This window comes from Bombyx mandarina, chromosome 01 (genome assembly GCF_030267445.1).
Source record: "Bombyx mandarina strain Sakado chromosome 01, ASM3026744v2".
NCBI lineage: Eukaryota > Metazoa > Arthropoda > Insecta > Lepidoptera > Bombycidae > Bombyx > Bombyx mandarina.
The window spans coordinates 19,464,275-19,479,657 of record NC_143208.1 but is presented as its reverse complement, the minus strand read 5'-3'; the positions used below and the strand labels follow the sequence as shown (position 1 = coordinate 19,479,657).

Sequence of the window (15,383 nt, the reverse complement as noted above, 5' to 3'; positions counted from 1 at the left end):
CGCGACGACGTGTGGAAACACGAACCCTTAATTGACGATCGAAATGTACAGTGACAAACGAACATCACTGTTTGACAGGGCCGTGCTTGTTAATAATTGTACATCTATATATTAATACGTAAAGCAAAAACTTTGTATCCCTATTTGCGAAAATTGCGCGGACAGAGGAGTATTAAATTTCCTTATACTTATAGAGAATATGGAAGGAGATGTTCACGACCCTCAGACATGAGGAATGCGACTCAGGGAGGAGGAAAGAGTATATAGAGAAGGAATGCAGAATGCTAATATTTCTTTAAAGTTATTCATAAAAATATCCTATAAACATTACACACACTACCATGCATTTGACACACACACGCATTTATGATACTTTTTCATTTATTGTTAAAGTCTGTGGTCAAATTGAGAATAGATTAATATTTTTTGCCTTTAATGTTATTTGTTTATATTGTAACCTTGGCAAAATCTGTGATTATAGAACTTTAATTAATATAGAAATGATGATTATATAAATGTGACAATAGAACCATAATAGACAATAGAACTCATAATTCAAGTAATTATGGGCGACCCCTAGTATATTAAATACGTAGTACAGTAATCAACTGATATTCATATTGTGCATTTTAAGATGAAGATGTAGTGCAGAGCAGTAAATGAAAGGTCAGACTCATTTAAAGGTCGCGTTAAATTCGATAAACATATACATATCTATAATACAAAGTTTTTAACAAACCTAAAAATATTTTAATAAGTTATGTACTGAAAACCTCACTCGAATTGGTTCAGCAACCTTGTGGACTAATGCTTACATACAGACTGAAATCATAAATGAATATTGTGTGTATTAATAGTGGAGCTAAGGCACCGGACACGCCCAACCCGAGACAGGACAAGCGGTCGTCAAACCCGCCGTGCTCAACGCCGCCCGCCCTGGAAGACGTTCCGCCGCCCTCTGATGGTGACGCCACCCCAGTACGTATTCCACTGTACTGATGATGACCCATTGCCTTTTTTTTTTATTGCTTAGATGGGTGGACGAGCTCACAGCCCACCTGGTGTTAAGTGGTTACTGGAGCCCATAGACATCTACAACGTAAATGCGCCACCCACCTTGAGATATAAGTTCTAAGGTCTCAGTATAGTTACAACGGCTGGCCTTCAAACCGAAACGCATTACTGCTTCACGGCAGAAATAGGTAGGGTGGTGGTACCCACCCGCGCGGACGCACAAGTGGTCCTACCCCCAGTAAAATAATTGTGTCTTTAGAAAATAAAATATTGCATTTATAGGCAGACGAGCATACGACCCACCTGATGATAGTACAGTAGTACATATATTATCTTTTTTTTTAATTGCCCTTGTAGGCAGACGAGCATACGGCCCACCTGATGGTAAGTAATCACCGTCGCTCATGGACGTCAGCAATGCCAGGGGCAGAGCCAAGCCGTTGCCTACCAAATTTTCACTATATTTTCAGCAATATACATCATTTTTTAAGTCTGACCAGATCCAGTAGATTTTACGTGCTGTCCGAATGAATAAATAAAAGAAATATATATTTTTTGTACAGTGATTTGGGAATGTTTTTACTCAAACAATGATGTCTGTAATTTCTTTAACAGTACCATACCATTGTTCATTATTAAATTACTACATTCACCAGACTGGCTTCGGTCCGGATTTAAGCGCTACGCCCCTTCAGGTCAGCGCTCCTTCGACGCCCCAGGAGGCGCGCGTGGACGTGCCCCAGCCGCGACCCCTCCCGATGCCGGAGTACGGCGGCTTCTTTGCTCTCCTCACCGAGTACTTGCCGGACAGCAACCAACCAATCTCCGGCTTCCACCGGTGCAACGTGGCGGTCATGCTGCTCTGTGACGTCGTCCTCGACGGAGTCGAGATAGACTGGTCTATTCATGTTCCGCTGATGCTACACATAGTGTTCCTCGGGATGGACCACACAAGGTAACATGTTTTTTCCAACATTTGTGTACCATTTTCTTTAAAACAACCGAGAAATATCTAAAATTTGAATACCCCTTTTTAATTATTATTTCTAAAAAAAGAAAATGTATTTTTATAAAATTTCAAATAAATTACATTGGGTTTTTCTAACGAATTGGTTATGTTATTTAAATTTTAATCACACACATCATCAGACGTAGTTGATTTTTATACGCAGAGCCAACAAACAAATTAGCTGTGTAACAGTGTGTGTGCTGTTTGAACTACACTAGTCACAGAAGTGATATATCAACGGACGGAACATTCGCAGCCCTAAACAACGTTTTCCTCTGCAGGGCTTACGTGCGCGATCTTGTTGCAGGTGGATAGTTCACCAGCACTGCCGGCAGCTGCTACTGAACTTGCTGGTGGCGGTGGCCGCCCACCACGACCACCTGACGGTAGCGAAGACGCTGCTGGCGAGCCGGTCCGCTCAACTGGGGCTCGGTACTCCGCCTACGCTGCCAATTGTCCAACACAACTTCACTGGTGTGTACTTTGCCTAACATATTCATCATTATCATTATTTTCCTGCCCTTTTCCCGGTCACGTGGGGTCAGCGCAACACGTTTTCTCCTTCCATACAGTAGATTGGAGGAATAGGGACAAATCTGGGATCTCACAATACTTTTGTTGTTTCCAATAGTTGTTGTACAAGAGTTTGTTGACTTTCCATAAAGAATCGATCGAAGATATTTAGGAAAGTACACCTTGTTCGTATAATTTTGGCTGAAGTACTATTGACATATTGTTGAAATTGTTTCAGAGCCTGATGCATCGTTTGATAAGCAGCCCCAATGCGCGCACTCGCCGAGGTCGCACGTCCGGTCCCTCAGCTCAGACCCTCAAACCACACCCGAAGGTAACATTCGTATTTAACGACTACCTACATTAATATATGTATGTAACATTGGTAAGAACGAAACGTATGAAAAGAGCGTGAAATGGAGCGTTAAGATCAGAGTGAGAGAAAACGGTAAGAAAAGGAAAAGATAATGACAGAGAAAAAAAAGATGTATGAACGCAATTGAATGAGTAAGGCGTAAAAAAGGTGTCAGTTAATTTTTAATTATTATAATACAGGAGATTTGAGAAAAGATCAATAAAAGTGCGGGTAAGGAATAGTATTTTTATGTGCCACTATCGCAATGCTAAACGTTCGTAATTAATCAGTTGTACCAACAAGAAGGCTCATTAACATTTTGACTATTTGCATTTTTAGAAGTGTGTTTAAACTACTTTAAAAAAATTTGTGAATAAATTATAAAAAAAGATGTTTGGTGTCGTGGAACACCGGATAGGAACGAAGTTCCTTAAAGTTCTGTTCGAGGTATAAAGAAAATAATTATTCGGATATACATTTTTATTATGATTTTTTATTGATAAAAATAAAAAAAACTACTTTACAAAGTTATCAACTTTATTTTATTCACAATGATTTATAAAAAATATATAATGATAATATACAAAGAAACAGCTATTTATATGAATAATAATAATAACCGTCATCACGTAGAACTACACATTAGACAATGTATAGCCATCATACTAAGACTATAGATAAATAATAAAAATCTTACGTTACGGATGTTTTTTCCTGATTAGGTACCCCTCCGCATCGTCCCATAAGGAACTTCGTTCCAAAAAAAACATTTGGAACACATTCTTTTAGCATTTTCATAGCTATTAATCGTAATTTTAATTTAGTAATTATAATAAAATGTTATCGTCTCGTTCGTACCTTACCTTAACGTAAGCTTTAATTCGCGAGCAGGTGAAACCGACAACTTCCCGTCTCTCCCGGTGATCATAACCGGAGAGGCGGACGCGGACCCGATCCCGGAACACCCCGAGCCGGAGCCAGCCGAGATGCCGATCGCTGATGTCATCAAGTCATTGGTGCACTTCTTGGCGAATCGACCCACCCACATGCCGCTCTGGCAGTATGAGGACATTACCGCTAAAGGTGAAATTATATCTATGTATTAATACGCTAAGCAAACATTTTGTACTCAATTTTACGAAAACTGCGCGGACGGAGGAGCCTGAAACTTCTCACACTTATAGAGAATATAGAGGAGTGCAGAATGTTAGTATTTTTTTAATTATGCATAAAAAATACATTAAATCAATAAAAAAAAAACATTACGCACACTATCATGTATTTGACACACACACGCATGCATACTATTTGTTTATTGTCAAACTTTTCTTATTGCTTATAGTCTGTGGTCGAATTGAGAATAGATTAATTAATAGAAAAGAAAAGGACTTTTTGGCGGGAACGCGAGGAGTGAAGTTGTGTGATTTGTTTTATTTTGTCTATTTAGTGTTTCTTCGAGTTTAAATGTGTAATAATGGTGGTTTATTAACTGTTTAATCTGTGAAAGTGCACAAATGTGGGAAAATGAAACAAAGCCGCCGGACGTAACTTCTCGGGATCCTCCAAAAAGTCCACTGAAAAAATCTTAGTAAATGACCACCACTTTACTGAGATTATATTTCATCCCATTTAATTTCATTCCAGTTGATTAATGTCTCAAATTAATCATCTTCATTTCATTGCACTCCATATTATTATTTTTCATAACAATAAGAATATAAATTAAAATGAGATTTAAAAAAGATTAATTAATATTGTTTGTCTCTATTAATATTTGTTTATAGTGTAGTTTTGGCGAAATTTGTGATTATAAAAGTATAATAGTATTTGAAAATAGAATCATAATAGTGTACAAACTTATAATTTCAATTAATTATAGTCGAAATTCGACTACCAGGGGACCATTAAGTTTACGTTAAAATGGCAATAATATTATCATAAAGAAACGATCTATCCACAACCTGCCTACAAAGAATATTGCGGTATTTTGGTCATGTTGCACGCAGGAATACCAGTAATTTGGAACGCCTTGTGGTGACTAGTAAAATAGAGGGGAAAAGGCCTAGGGGTAGAAGTCCCAAACGATGGTCGGTCCAAATAGCGGAGGAACTGAGGGTACCTGTCAGCGACGCACTCCACCAAGTTACAAAACGGGATCGATGGAGACAGCTAGTTGACGGAATCGGACGGAGTCACGATCCTCAGCAGTGAGGGACCGATCGAATAGAAAGAAAGAAACGATAAAAATAAATTGTTTTTTTTTGTTTTCGTTGGCACAGTATGGACACTCCGGAGCTGTCAACAGATGCAGACCCTGGTGGGGCACGTGCTGCGAGTGTTCCGCGAGTCCCTGCCGCACGCGCTGGTGTCGGAGCGCTGGGCGCAGACCGCCCTGCAACTCGGCCTGTCCTGTCCGTCGCGACACTACGCAGGACGATCCCTGCAGGTACCTACCTACTCAACTATACAACAATAATAACGATTACACTGTATTGTAATTTAATTGTATTTTTTTTAAATGTAATTTGTGATTTAATATGTACCAGTGGATCCGATAGACGTTGTCCTGTGTACATAAAATGAATGAAATGGATGAATGAATACATATACAGAAAATCATTCGATTCGATCCAGCTGTTAATACACACATGCAATAGAATTACATATATATTTAAATTTATAATTTAATTTAAATTAATTTATTTTATAATTGAAATTATTGTTATTTTAATTATTTAATATAATTTAAAACATATTACCCGATGAACTACATTTTTTTTTTTTTTTGGTCAGTAGGAAATCGCCGGACTTCCGCCCTCCACTGGGGATAGAGGGCGGGGCATGTCAGAGTCGAACTGACTAAAACCTCCTGTCGCTCAACAACCAACGTCCAAACCTCGCATGAGACAGAACTCATGAAGAGGCAAAGGGGGGAAAGTGAAGCGTTTAGTGCGGAGCACATCTCTCCCATCACCCTCCCCCTCGGAACGCCGGACCGGCGGTCGTCGGCGCCACGACCACCAGCCCTCTCAGTCGGCAGGCTATCCGAAGCCCGCCTAGATGGCGCCGGTTAGAGTGAGCTATCCTACGGAATACCCCGCTGGACCAGAACCAGCGTGGGTCGAGGATAGCCGGCCTTCCATCACCCGGATGCTCTTGCGTAAAACGCGTGCAGAGCAGCTTGCACGTCGTCTTCTTAGGCCCCCTTTGCCGGTCCCCAGACCGACGTGTAAAGGGGACCCGAAACACTTAGAGGGCCAGGGCTTGGGCGATATCCGCCTCCCTGGCCCCCGCTCGACGGCGGCGGGCTTGCGCGTCTCTCACGCGCCCAGCCGCCTCCTTCTGCGAGATGGTGCACTCGCAGAAGTCGAGCATCGCCTTCCACGACTCGTCGTCGCCGAGCATCGATGCCACAACACTCGGCAACGACAAGTCGTTTCCTACTTTTGCGACGAGGACACGGCGCCACCCCTCCCATGCGGGGCAGGCCGATGAACTACATAATAACTTTATTACAAAGATATCAACGCTATGATACATTCTTCTTGATGAATTATGTTAAGAATTGACCGTATTCTGATATAGTCGTTGATGTCGAATAATATTTCTTAAATCATCTTATGTCATATAATTTTGAACAATGTTGACGATGAATTATTTCAACAGGTGTTCCGGTTCATCGGTGTAGCGATGACAGGCCGAATGGTCTCTGACATTCTCTCTCGTCTGGTGGAGACTGTTGCCGAGCAGGGAGAAGATATGCAGGGCTACGTCACGGAACTCCTTCTCACTCTGGAGGCGGCTGTTGATTCGCTCGAGTCAAACTTTAGGCCCCTGGACTACATGAGAGATATATTCAAATCGACGCCAAATTTGAATAATAAGGAGGGACAGCAACCTAACGGCGCTACGTACCCTGCAGGTCAGTTTATAGACGTAACATTTTACGGGAATATGAATGAAAAACATCAAATTAAACTGATTTAAAGAAATGACGTAGCAATAGAAATTTTAAAGTGTAAACGCTTACATTGTAATATCGAGGGATTTGAAAGGCTATTTGGTTTAAGCGACATTTCGCTTAGTAAGCGACATTTATCTTTGTAATTAAAGGTGCGTTTTATTTGGTATTCGCATCAACAGTTCGATGTTTTTAATTGAACCTGACATAATTGAAATAGTTGAAGAAGCTTTTTTGTTATGATATTTTATCCAAATATTAAACTTTAAATGGCTCTCCTGTAAAGTTACAAAAATTGCGCTTATGCTAAATAGCTTTTCACCCATAGATTTTGTTGAACCTGTTGTAATATAATAATATTAAGACAATAATAATTGATAGGATTTACAAATAGTCATTACGAATATTTGTGTTATTGTTTTCAAAGATATCTATCGTTTTCCTTTTAAATATATTTTTCATAGTGAAGCACTCGAAAGTGAATCTTAGATTGAGAGTGAATAAGTGTGTATTTTCGTAGTGATACCGGGCAAGCGTTCTCCCGGCGTGTGCGTGGGGTGCGTGAACAATCACACGAGGAGCACGAGCTACTCCGTGTCCTACTGCATCAGGAAGAGCAACGTGCAGGCTTCCGGATCTGACAAGCAGCACGGTAATATTGTTTTACCCAGCTATGCTTCTATGCAGTGAGAAATTAAAGACTTTTCTAGGTAGCCAGCGGCTTGGTTTGCGGTAGGCAGCGGCTTGGCTCTGTCCCTGGCATTGCTGATGTCCATGGCCGACTCTCCATCACCGAACCACTCACCATCAGGTGGGCCGTATGCTCGTCTGTCTACAGGGGCAATAAAAAAAAAAGAATCTTTGCAGAATATGATGCGCAAAACAAACCGATTTAAGTGGCATTTTTTTTTCAATGAAAATTCCCGTCATTCGCCCACATCGACGAATTAATTGCTTCGTAAAATCACTTTATTGTAAACTAGCGGCCCGCTCCGGCTCCGCTTGGCTCTTTAACAAAAATTTCAACGATATTTGACGTTGTTTTTTTTTTTAAATAAAAGAAAACTTGTTGCGACATAACTATAATAGTTAGACATATACTGTCGCGAAACTTTTTGTAAATAATAATGTGTTCTACAAAGTCGTAGTACATTATTTTATTCTATAATCAATAGTTTTGGCAGGGCACGCGATGTAAAGAATATTTTAGGTAATTTTTTTACACCTTGGGTTACATTCTTGGACTTTTAGTAAAGATCCCTAATTTAAAAAAAAATAAGAATATAACCTATGTCACTCGGGAATAGTGTAGCTTCCAAACATTGAAAGAATTTTTCCAATCGGTTCAGTAGTTTCAGAACCTATTCAATACAAACCAACAAACAAAATCTTTCCTCTTTATAATATTATCACTTTATTGTACAAGAAATGTTAGTGTATCGATAATTATTCTTGTAACGATGTTTGTCGTCAGAACGCGGCCGCGTGTGTCCGGAGGCCGGTAAAGGCGCCTGCTCCAACCTGTGCCGGTCGAGATCAGCGCAGTCACTGAAGCTGCTCGGCGACACCGCCACCCAGGTCTGTTGAATGGATTCTGCACTATTCATTGTCATCACAAATCGGTTGTATGAGAGGTTAACACTAAGAGAAATTAAAAAATAAACCCCTTGTGACACTCGGGGACTGCCGTGATAAAGCTATTGCATAGCATTTTTTTATCAACTTATGCAATTATAATTAGACAATAATAATTTCATAATGAAACACTAATAAAATAAGAACACGCTATATTTATAAACATTAACAAAAGCAAAACATTAACTGTCCCCTTCACACTCATAAGCTATACCGCGCGAGAGAGAGATGGGCAGACTTTTCATAATGCGCATGCAGTGCGACGTCACGCCGCGCGCTTATTCACAAACACTATACAAACGCAACGTGTGAATGTGTTGAACGCGAGCTACGTGGTAGGCGGAGTGAGGGGTGTTAGGTTTTATTTTCGTTACAGAATTTCTTGATTCGGTCACGTATTGACGTATAGTTGTTGCAAAGTACGAGCGCGCATGGATTTTATTTATAGTTGTTATCGTAAATACATATTTTTGTTAGTATGTGTCCGCGACAGAGCGGTCACTGGTCAGCAGCTATATTAGCTACATATAGCCTAAATTGACGCGTATCGTAGATTGGAGCTAATTGGGACTCTTCATATTCAACACAAATTTTCAATGTTTTTTCTTAGGATAATAATACCAATAAAATTGAGATTAAAATGGTTCCGGAGGCTTAAATGTTTTATACACGACACAAAAACTGAAAAAAACTAGCTTAACCGGAGTCACCTTGACTTTGGGGTGAATCAGGTTACGTATGGGGACAATAGAGTTTTTCAATAGGGCTGGCACTATTTAGTTGTTAGTTAGGTGCCTAACTGAAGGTAATTAACTTTTTAATGTCTTTAATGAGTTACAAAACCTTGATGACAAATTAAACTATTTAATATTCTTTAACACTAAATAAAAGTAATTTTCAACAGTTCAACAAAGTTAAATCTAACAATTCAACAAAAGTATGGTGATATCCCAAAATTTTCCCTATTCTATCTTTAGTCTCTACTAGCTGTACTCATCCGCTTCGCTGGACATTTAAAATGAACATTATTATTTCTCACCCCCACAAAGATTCTCATAATTAACGCCCCTGCAATTGGCGATAGGCTAATATTTATATGAGTGTTGGACTCCCTGTCCAACACTCATATGAATATTATTAGCCTATCCATTAAGTACGTGTATTTTCTGCATGAATACCAAGTTTCAAGTAAATCGGATGCATGTTTCAGTAGTTATAAAGGAACATCCGTAAAAACCACTGTAGATTAATTCCCCCAATCTACTGTATACAGATTGGTCATGCACACAAATAAGGACGGCGCGCAGTCGTACTTTGCAACAACTATGTATATCTATAAATCTAAATTAATTTATCATAAAGAAAAAAATATTTTTTCTTAGATAGATTGATTCTATAGAATATAGAATTTATTGTTTCAAAAAATATGAAATTAATATTAATCTCAATTTGTAGGATGATAAATTGACGATCCTCGCGACATTATTCTGGGTCGGAGCCTCCCTGTTGGAGAGCGACTATGAACACGAGTTCTTGCTAGGAGTCAGGCTGCTGTCCAGAGTCATGTGCAGGTTGCCGTTAGATAGACCCGACGCTAGAGAGAGGCTTGATCGCACTCAAGCTCACACATCCCCATCGCTGCATGCCCTGCTTCTGAAGGTATGTGTTTAAATAAAAAAACGGTGCGCGTGCAACTTGGCGCACATGAATGAAGTGAAACTTCTTTTTCGATGTATAGTATTGTGGTTTATCATCATTGTTCATCCTTAAATCAGACTGCTCTTGTAATAGGGAATGCTGTGTATAAGAGATGCGACATCTTCAACATCTATATTATATATATTTTAAATTATAGATAGAATAATAAATATATATATATATATATATATTTAAATACTTAATTAAAATATTGGACGCTACTCGTTGCTAACTCTCGCGCTGGCCTGTAACAGCTATACCTATTACGCGCGTGCGTTCGAGTGCCGCGTATTCACTCTCGCTCTTGTCTCTTTCTATCCCCCCTCCCCAGGAGCTTTGAACGTTTAACGCAAACTTGATGGAAGTCGCATTAGAAGTTTCACTTCAAATTTTCAAAATAAAATGATCGTAAAGTGTGAGTGTCGGTACGAGGTTCATACCTTAAGTTTATGCACGTTTATTGAGCACGAAAACGATTATGAAAAGTATTAAGATTTTGACACAATATCTAATGCTTTGTTTCGTGAGCAGGGCTGCACTCATCCCAACACGTACGAGCCGGTGGTCGGAGTACTGGCTGATATGATCCCACTGCTGGAGCTACCCGTCATCGATCCCACACAATCTGTGGCCTTCCCGATGACGGTAGTAGCTCTCCTGCCGTACATGTTGCTGCACTATGAAGACGCCAATCAGCTGTGTGTCAGAGCGGCCTGTCATATAGCACAGGTATCTATCCAATACAATAACAGATTGATCACAGATTACAAATTAGAACACCCTGTATCTGAACACTTTTAATTAAGAAATTTTAATTTAATAACCTAATTTATACATTTCAATTTGCTACCTGCATGTAGAGTGCATTGAAAGCCCATACAAATGGAAACCATCTTTCTGCTTATTTCTGTCGCGAAATTATCATTCGTTCATTTTTAAAGCCTTCATACAATACAATGACATTACTTTGACCTCAAGTCTCAAAGTGGATAACAACATACTTAGTGTGACATTTGAAGACTTGAACAATTATTCATTACCAGTAGGACGATAAGGTCATTCACCCTATCATGCATCAAAGATGGACCTTACTAAAAATGAAAGATGGATGTATGATAAAAAAAAATTGCTTTGATTAACATGGTAATCTATAAAAATAAAATCACAAAAAATTAATGTTAAAGATGAACTAATATTGATATTTCTCATACTGATAATACTTTCAATTAGCTACTAAAAAAATTATATGAACAACTCATATTTATCACCGCGATGTAACTCACAGTTTACATCAGAGAAGAGTAAGAAACTAGAGAACTTGGGAACGGTGATGACTCTATACTCGCGTCGCACCTTCAGCAAGGAGAGCTTCCAGTGGACCAAGTGTGTCGTCAAATATCTGTGGGACACATATTCTCATCTCTCGCTGCAGATGCTGGCCTTTCTAGTGGAAGTACTCGAAAAGGTTAGTTTGTTACTTTAATTTAAACATTAATTCAGTGACACACTCTTTATTTACTTTTCTATAAATTAACTGGTTTATACCTATTGATGAAAATGCGATAATAATGAAAGCTTAGATTAGCTTTATGTATTACATTCTATAATAATATAAATTAGTATTCTTTTTTAAATAACAATAAATACTTTTTCTCACAAAATAGACATAACATTATTATGAAACTCGTCAACAGTTTAGAAAATCATACTTTATTGCTTTACTTTTTCCCATTTAGATGTAAATATATTTAATATTAAATTATAACAAAACAAACCAAAGTTGTAATTAAAATTGTTTTAAAAACGGTCGTATTTTTCATAGAACTTATTGAGAGTAACTTAATGAGTTTAAACTCGATGAGTCAAGATGTAAACATTTTAGGTTAGGTTTTATTTTCTTACCTAATCGTTGGTAACCTAAGGCTATTCCAACTTCACGTGGACCGGTAGGTAAGCTCACGGGCTCAACCTGAGTGAAATTGCTAACTCTGGCCCTAGCAAGAGCAGTGTTTCGCAGAATGTACCACAGGATCGGAACTGTAACCCACTGAGAAGATCTGGCGAGAAACTCAGTGGGTACATTTTAGGGCTTCATTAGCTACTTTTTACGTTTATCATTATTCCAGCTCAATAGAAAACTGACTTTATTTTGTCACCAGAAAAATAAACAATAGCAAAGTTTCGTGACGATTGAACAAGTACAAGTATTCCATAGCTCTGATAACAAGCAATTATTTATTGTAAAAGGCAGTTTGACTCGTAATGATTACCAGTATATGAGTTCTCGATACTGAATAGGAAGCGTCTACTTATATCGCTTGATTGTTAAACGTTCCACGCGCAGGGTTCGACCAGCCTGCAGCTACCGGTGCTCTCGATCCTGCACTGCATGCTGTACTACGTGGATCTGAACGCGGCGCCAGCTCAGCCGGTCAACACGGACCTGCTGCGAGCCGTCGCTAAGTTTATTGATGTAAGATCGCATCATTATTAGTTCTGCTGCGTAGATGGACGAGCGAGTTGAATACGGAATATACGGTGGTAGGACGTCCTGTCACGGGTAGATACCACCACCCCGCCTATTTCTGCCGTGAAGCAGTAATGTGCTACGGTTTGAAGGGTGGGACAACCGTTGTATAATGTAAATGTAAAAAATATATTAAATCTATAAAAAAATATTACACACAGTACCATGTATTTGACACTACGACTATAACTACAAATGAGACTTTTGTTATTTTTTATGTGGTCAAATTGTGAATAGATTAATATTGTTTGTCTTTAATATAATTTTGTCTATATTTTGAATCTTGGCGAAATCTGTGATTATAGAAGTATAATAATGTTCAAACTTATAATTTCAATTAATTATAATCGAATTCCGACTACCGGAGGACCACTAGTGATGTGTAATTATTTGATTACAGCAAGAAGGAAACAACTACAGGGAGGCGATGAAGATATTGAAGTTGGTTGTGACCCGTTGCTCCACGCTGGTGGTGCCGCCGTCCTGGGAGAGCACCGCGTCCTCGCTGCTCGACGCCGAGATACACGGGAAGAAGGTACATAATATCGACCTCACTATTGTAAGGTCTATACGCATACATATGTATACATAATATACGAAAATACGACCCTATTACACCTATTACAGTACTAGTAGTATTTTATTATTATCACTTAATTGGGTGGGCAAGCTCACGGCTCGCTTGGTGTTGGAGCCCATAGACATCAACAACGTAGATGTCTCACCCACCTTGGGTTATGAGGTGAGAGCCTCGATTGAGTTTTATAAGGACTGTTTATATCCAACTGTATGAATACAGTATACATATATTTTGAATAATGGGGAAGCGAGACAGCGGATCTGTGCATAGAATATAAAAAATAAAAATCGGGATGGAAAAATAGGGGTTGATCGTATAAGAGTGAAAATTGAGAGTAATATGATTTTTTTTTTATTTTAAGTCATAACAAAATTAAAAAAAGTCTTGCCAAAAAAAATAAAGTTTATAATAAAAAAATAAAAAATAGGGGTAGATCATAGAGGAATGAAAAATTGAGAGTAACATCAGATTTTTTATTTTAATTCATGACAAAATAAAAATAAAAGTCTTGCCAAAAAAATTAAAGTTTTTAATTATCAAATAAAAAATAAGGGTTGATCGTAGAGGGGTGAGAATTTAGGGTTGTATGTATTTTTGTATGCTGTATCATAAAAAATAAAAACAAAAAAATTGTCTAAAAAAAAAAAATTTAGAGGTGGAACACCCTTAACATTTATGGGGATGAAAAATAGATGTTGTTTGATTCTCAACCCTGACCGATATGCACGCTAAGATTCACGAAAATTAGTCGAGCCGTTTCGGAGGAGTTCAATCACGCACTCCATGACCCGAGAATTTTATATATTAGATTATAATTTGACAAAAAAAAATACAAGTTATCTTACGTTCCAGGAGCTACCGGGACGAACCATGGATTTCACATTCGATCTGTCCCAAACGCCCGTGATCGGCAGGAAGTACCTACCGAAGGCCGGCAGTCAACCAGCCACCGGACCCAGCTCTCTATCAAATGCATCCAGCGCTACCCCCGACAAAGGTAAAACATTCATTATACTGTTTTGAAGCTATAAAAAGGCATAGTTTTTGAATAAATAGTTAATGTGAATTCCAAAAAAAATTATTTTTTTCTTCGATCGCAGGCAGCGATCCAAGTTCGGCAGATCACTTGATGAATATCGAAAATGCACAGTCAAACCATCGTTCTATCCGATTACTATACTATTGCTGGAACAAAATGTACTTAAACTACATGAGTAAATAAACGTACAGAGACCAAGCTTCTAAAGAGCAAGCAAAATTGTTACCTATTCTGATAGGGTTGGCACAGGAGGATTAAAATAAATACACAAAGCGTTTGTTAGATTTTTATGTATGTATATTTTTTTACAAATTGCTTACACTAAATAGTTCCTTTTTGGAATTTTTGTTTTTAAAAAAAAAATATACCTCATAATGAAATGGTAAATTCTAAATCTAATACTTGTAGTGATGGACCTACCGTGGCGCGGTTGTTTGAATCTTTGTCTCTGTATGTTTATTGTTTACTCATGTACATAAACACTTCATTCTAATATGATATTTTCGCTGTCCAGGCTCGTCAGCATCGCGTTCGGGCTGCGCGTCCACCGTGGTCGGTCCCGAGACCAGCACGTCACCGCGACGGTCGCTGTCGCTGTCATTATCACCGGCCGACGCTCTGCTCTCCGGCTGGAAGAGACCTTGGATGTCTCAGGTATCATACAAATCTATATGTTGTTTATAAAACATACAAAACTTGTCTCATTTGTGAAAAGACGATTAGATGTAGTTTTGAATTAATGAGTAAGTTGAAGACACATTTTGAGCTAAAATAATATGTATATATTTTTATATTCTCAGTGTTTGATAAAAAAATCTTCAAAATATTTCTAGTCTTCCTTTGAATTCCATTTTTTAATATATTAAAATTGAGAAAATAAATTGTGTGTTGTTTGCCACCGATATTTATTTAAAACTGTCATCAACATATTGTTGCAGAGTCGTGTTCGTGAATGCCTGGTGAACTTGCTAACGACATGCGGACAACGCGTGGGTCTGCCCAAGAGTCCTTCTGTAAGTATTCACACATACAAAACGTACCATATTCAAACA

At 38.5% G+C, this 15,383-nt stretch overlaps 1 protein-coding gene across 8 annotated transcripts in view; it reads left to right on the top strand.

Annotated features, from left to right (window-relative positions):
• The window catches only part of fry (microtubule binding protein furry), a 177,739-nt gene that overhangs the window by 144,631 nt on the left and 17,725 nt on the right, over positions 1–15,383 (top strand). For all 8 annotated transcript variants that reach the window (XM_028171001.2, XM_089732027.1, XM_089732013.1 and 5 more), the window contains 17 exons: positions 858–978; positions 1,671–1,969; positions 2,331–2,497; positions 2,775–2,870; positions 3,783–3,974; positions 5,171–5,337; positions 6,558–6,813; positions 7,373–7,504; positions 8,327–8,430; positions 9,943–10,146; positions 10,717–10,914; positions 11,471–11,650; positions 12,530–12,658; positions 13,113–13,247; positions 14,145–14,289; positions 14,846–14,985; positions 15,270–15,344. In XM_028171001.2, the coding sequence (XP_028026802.2) occupies positions 858–978; positions 1,671–1,969; positions 2,331–2,497; positions 2,775–2,870; positions 3,783–3,974; positions 5,171–5,337; positions 6,558–6,813; positions 7,373–7,504; positions 8,327–8,430; positions 9,943–10,146; positions 10,717–10,914; positions 11,471–11,650; positions 12,530–12,658; positions 13,113–13,247; positions 14,145–14,289; positions 14,846–14,985; positions 15,270–15,344 (2,740 nt within the window). The remainder of the gene's footprint in view (positions 1–857; positions 979–1,670; positions 1,970–2,330; positions 2,498–2,774; positions 2,871–3,782; positions 3,975–5,170; positions 5,338–6,557; positions 6,814–7,372; positions 7,505–8,326; positions 8,431–9,942; positions 10,147–10,716; positions 10,915–11,470; positions 11,651–12,529; positions 12,659–13,112; positions 13,248–14,144; positions 14,290–14,845; positions 14,986–15,269; positions 15,345–15,383) is intronic.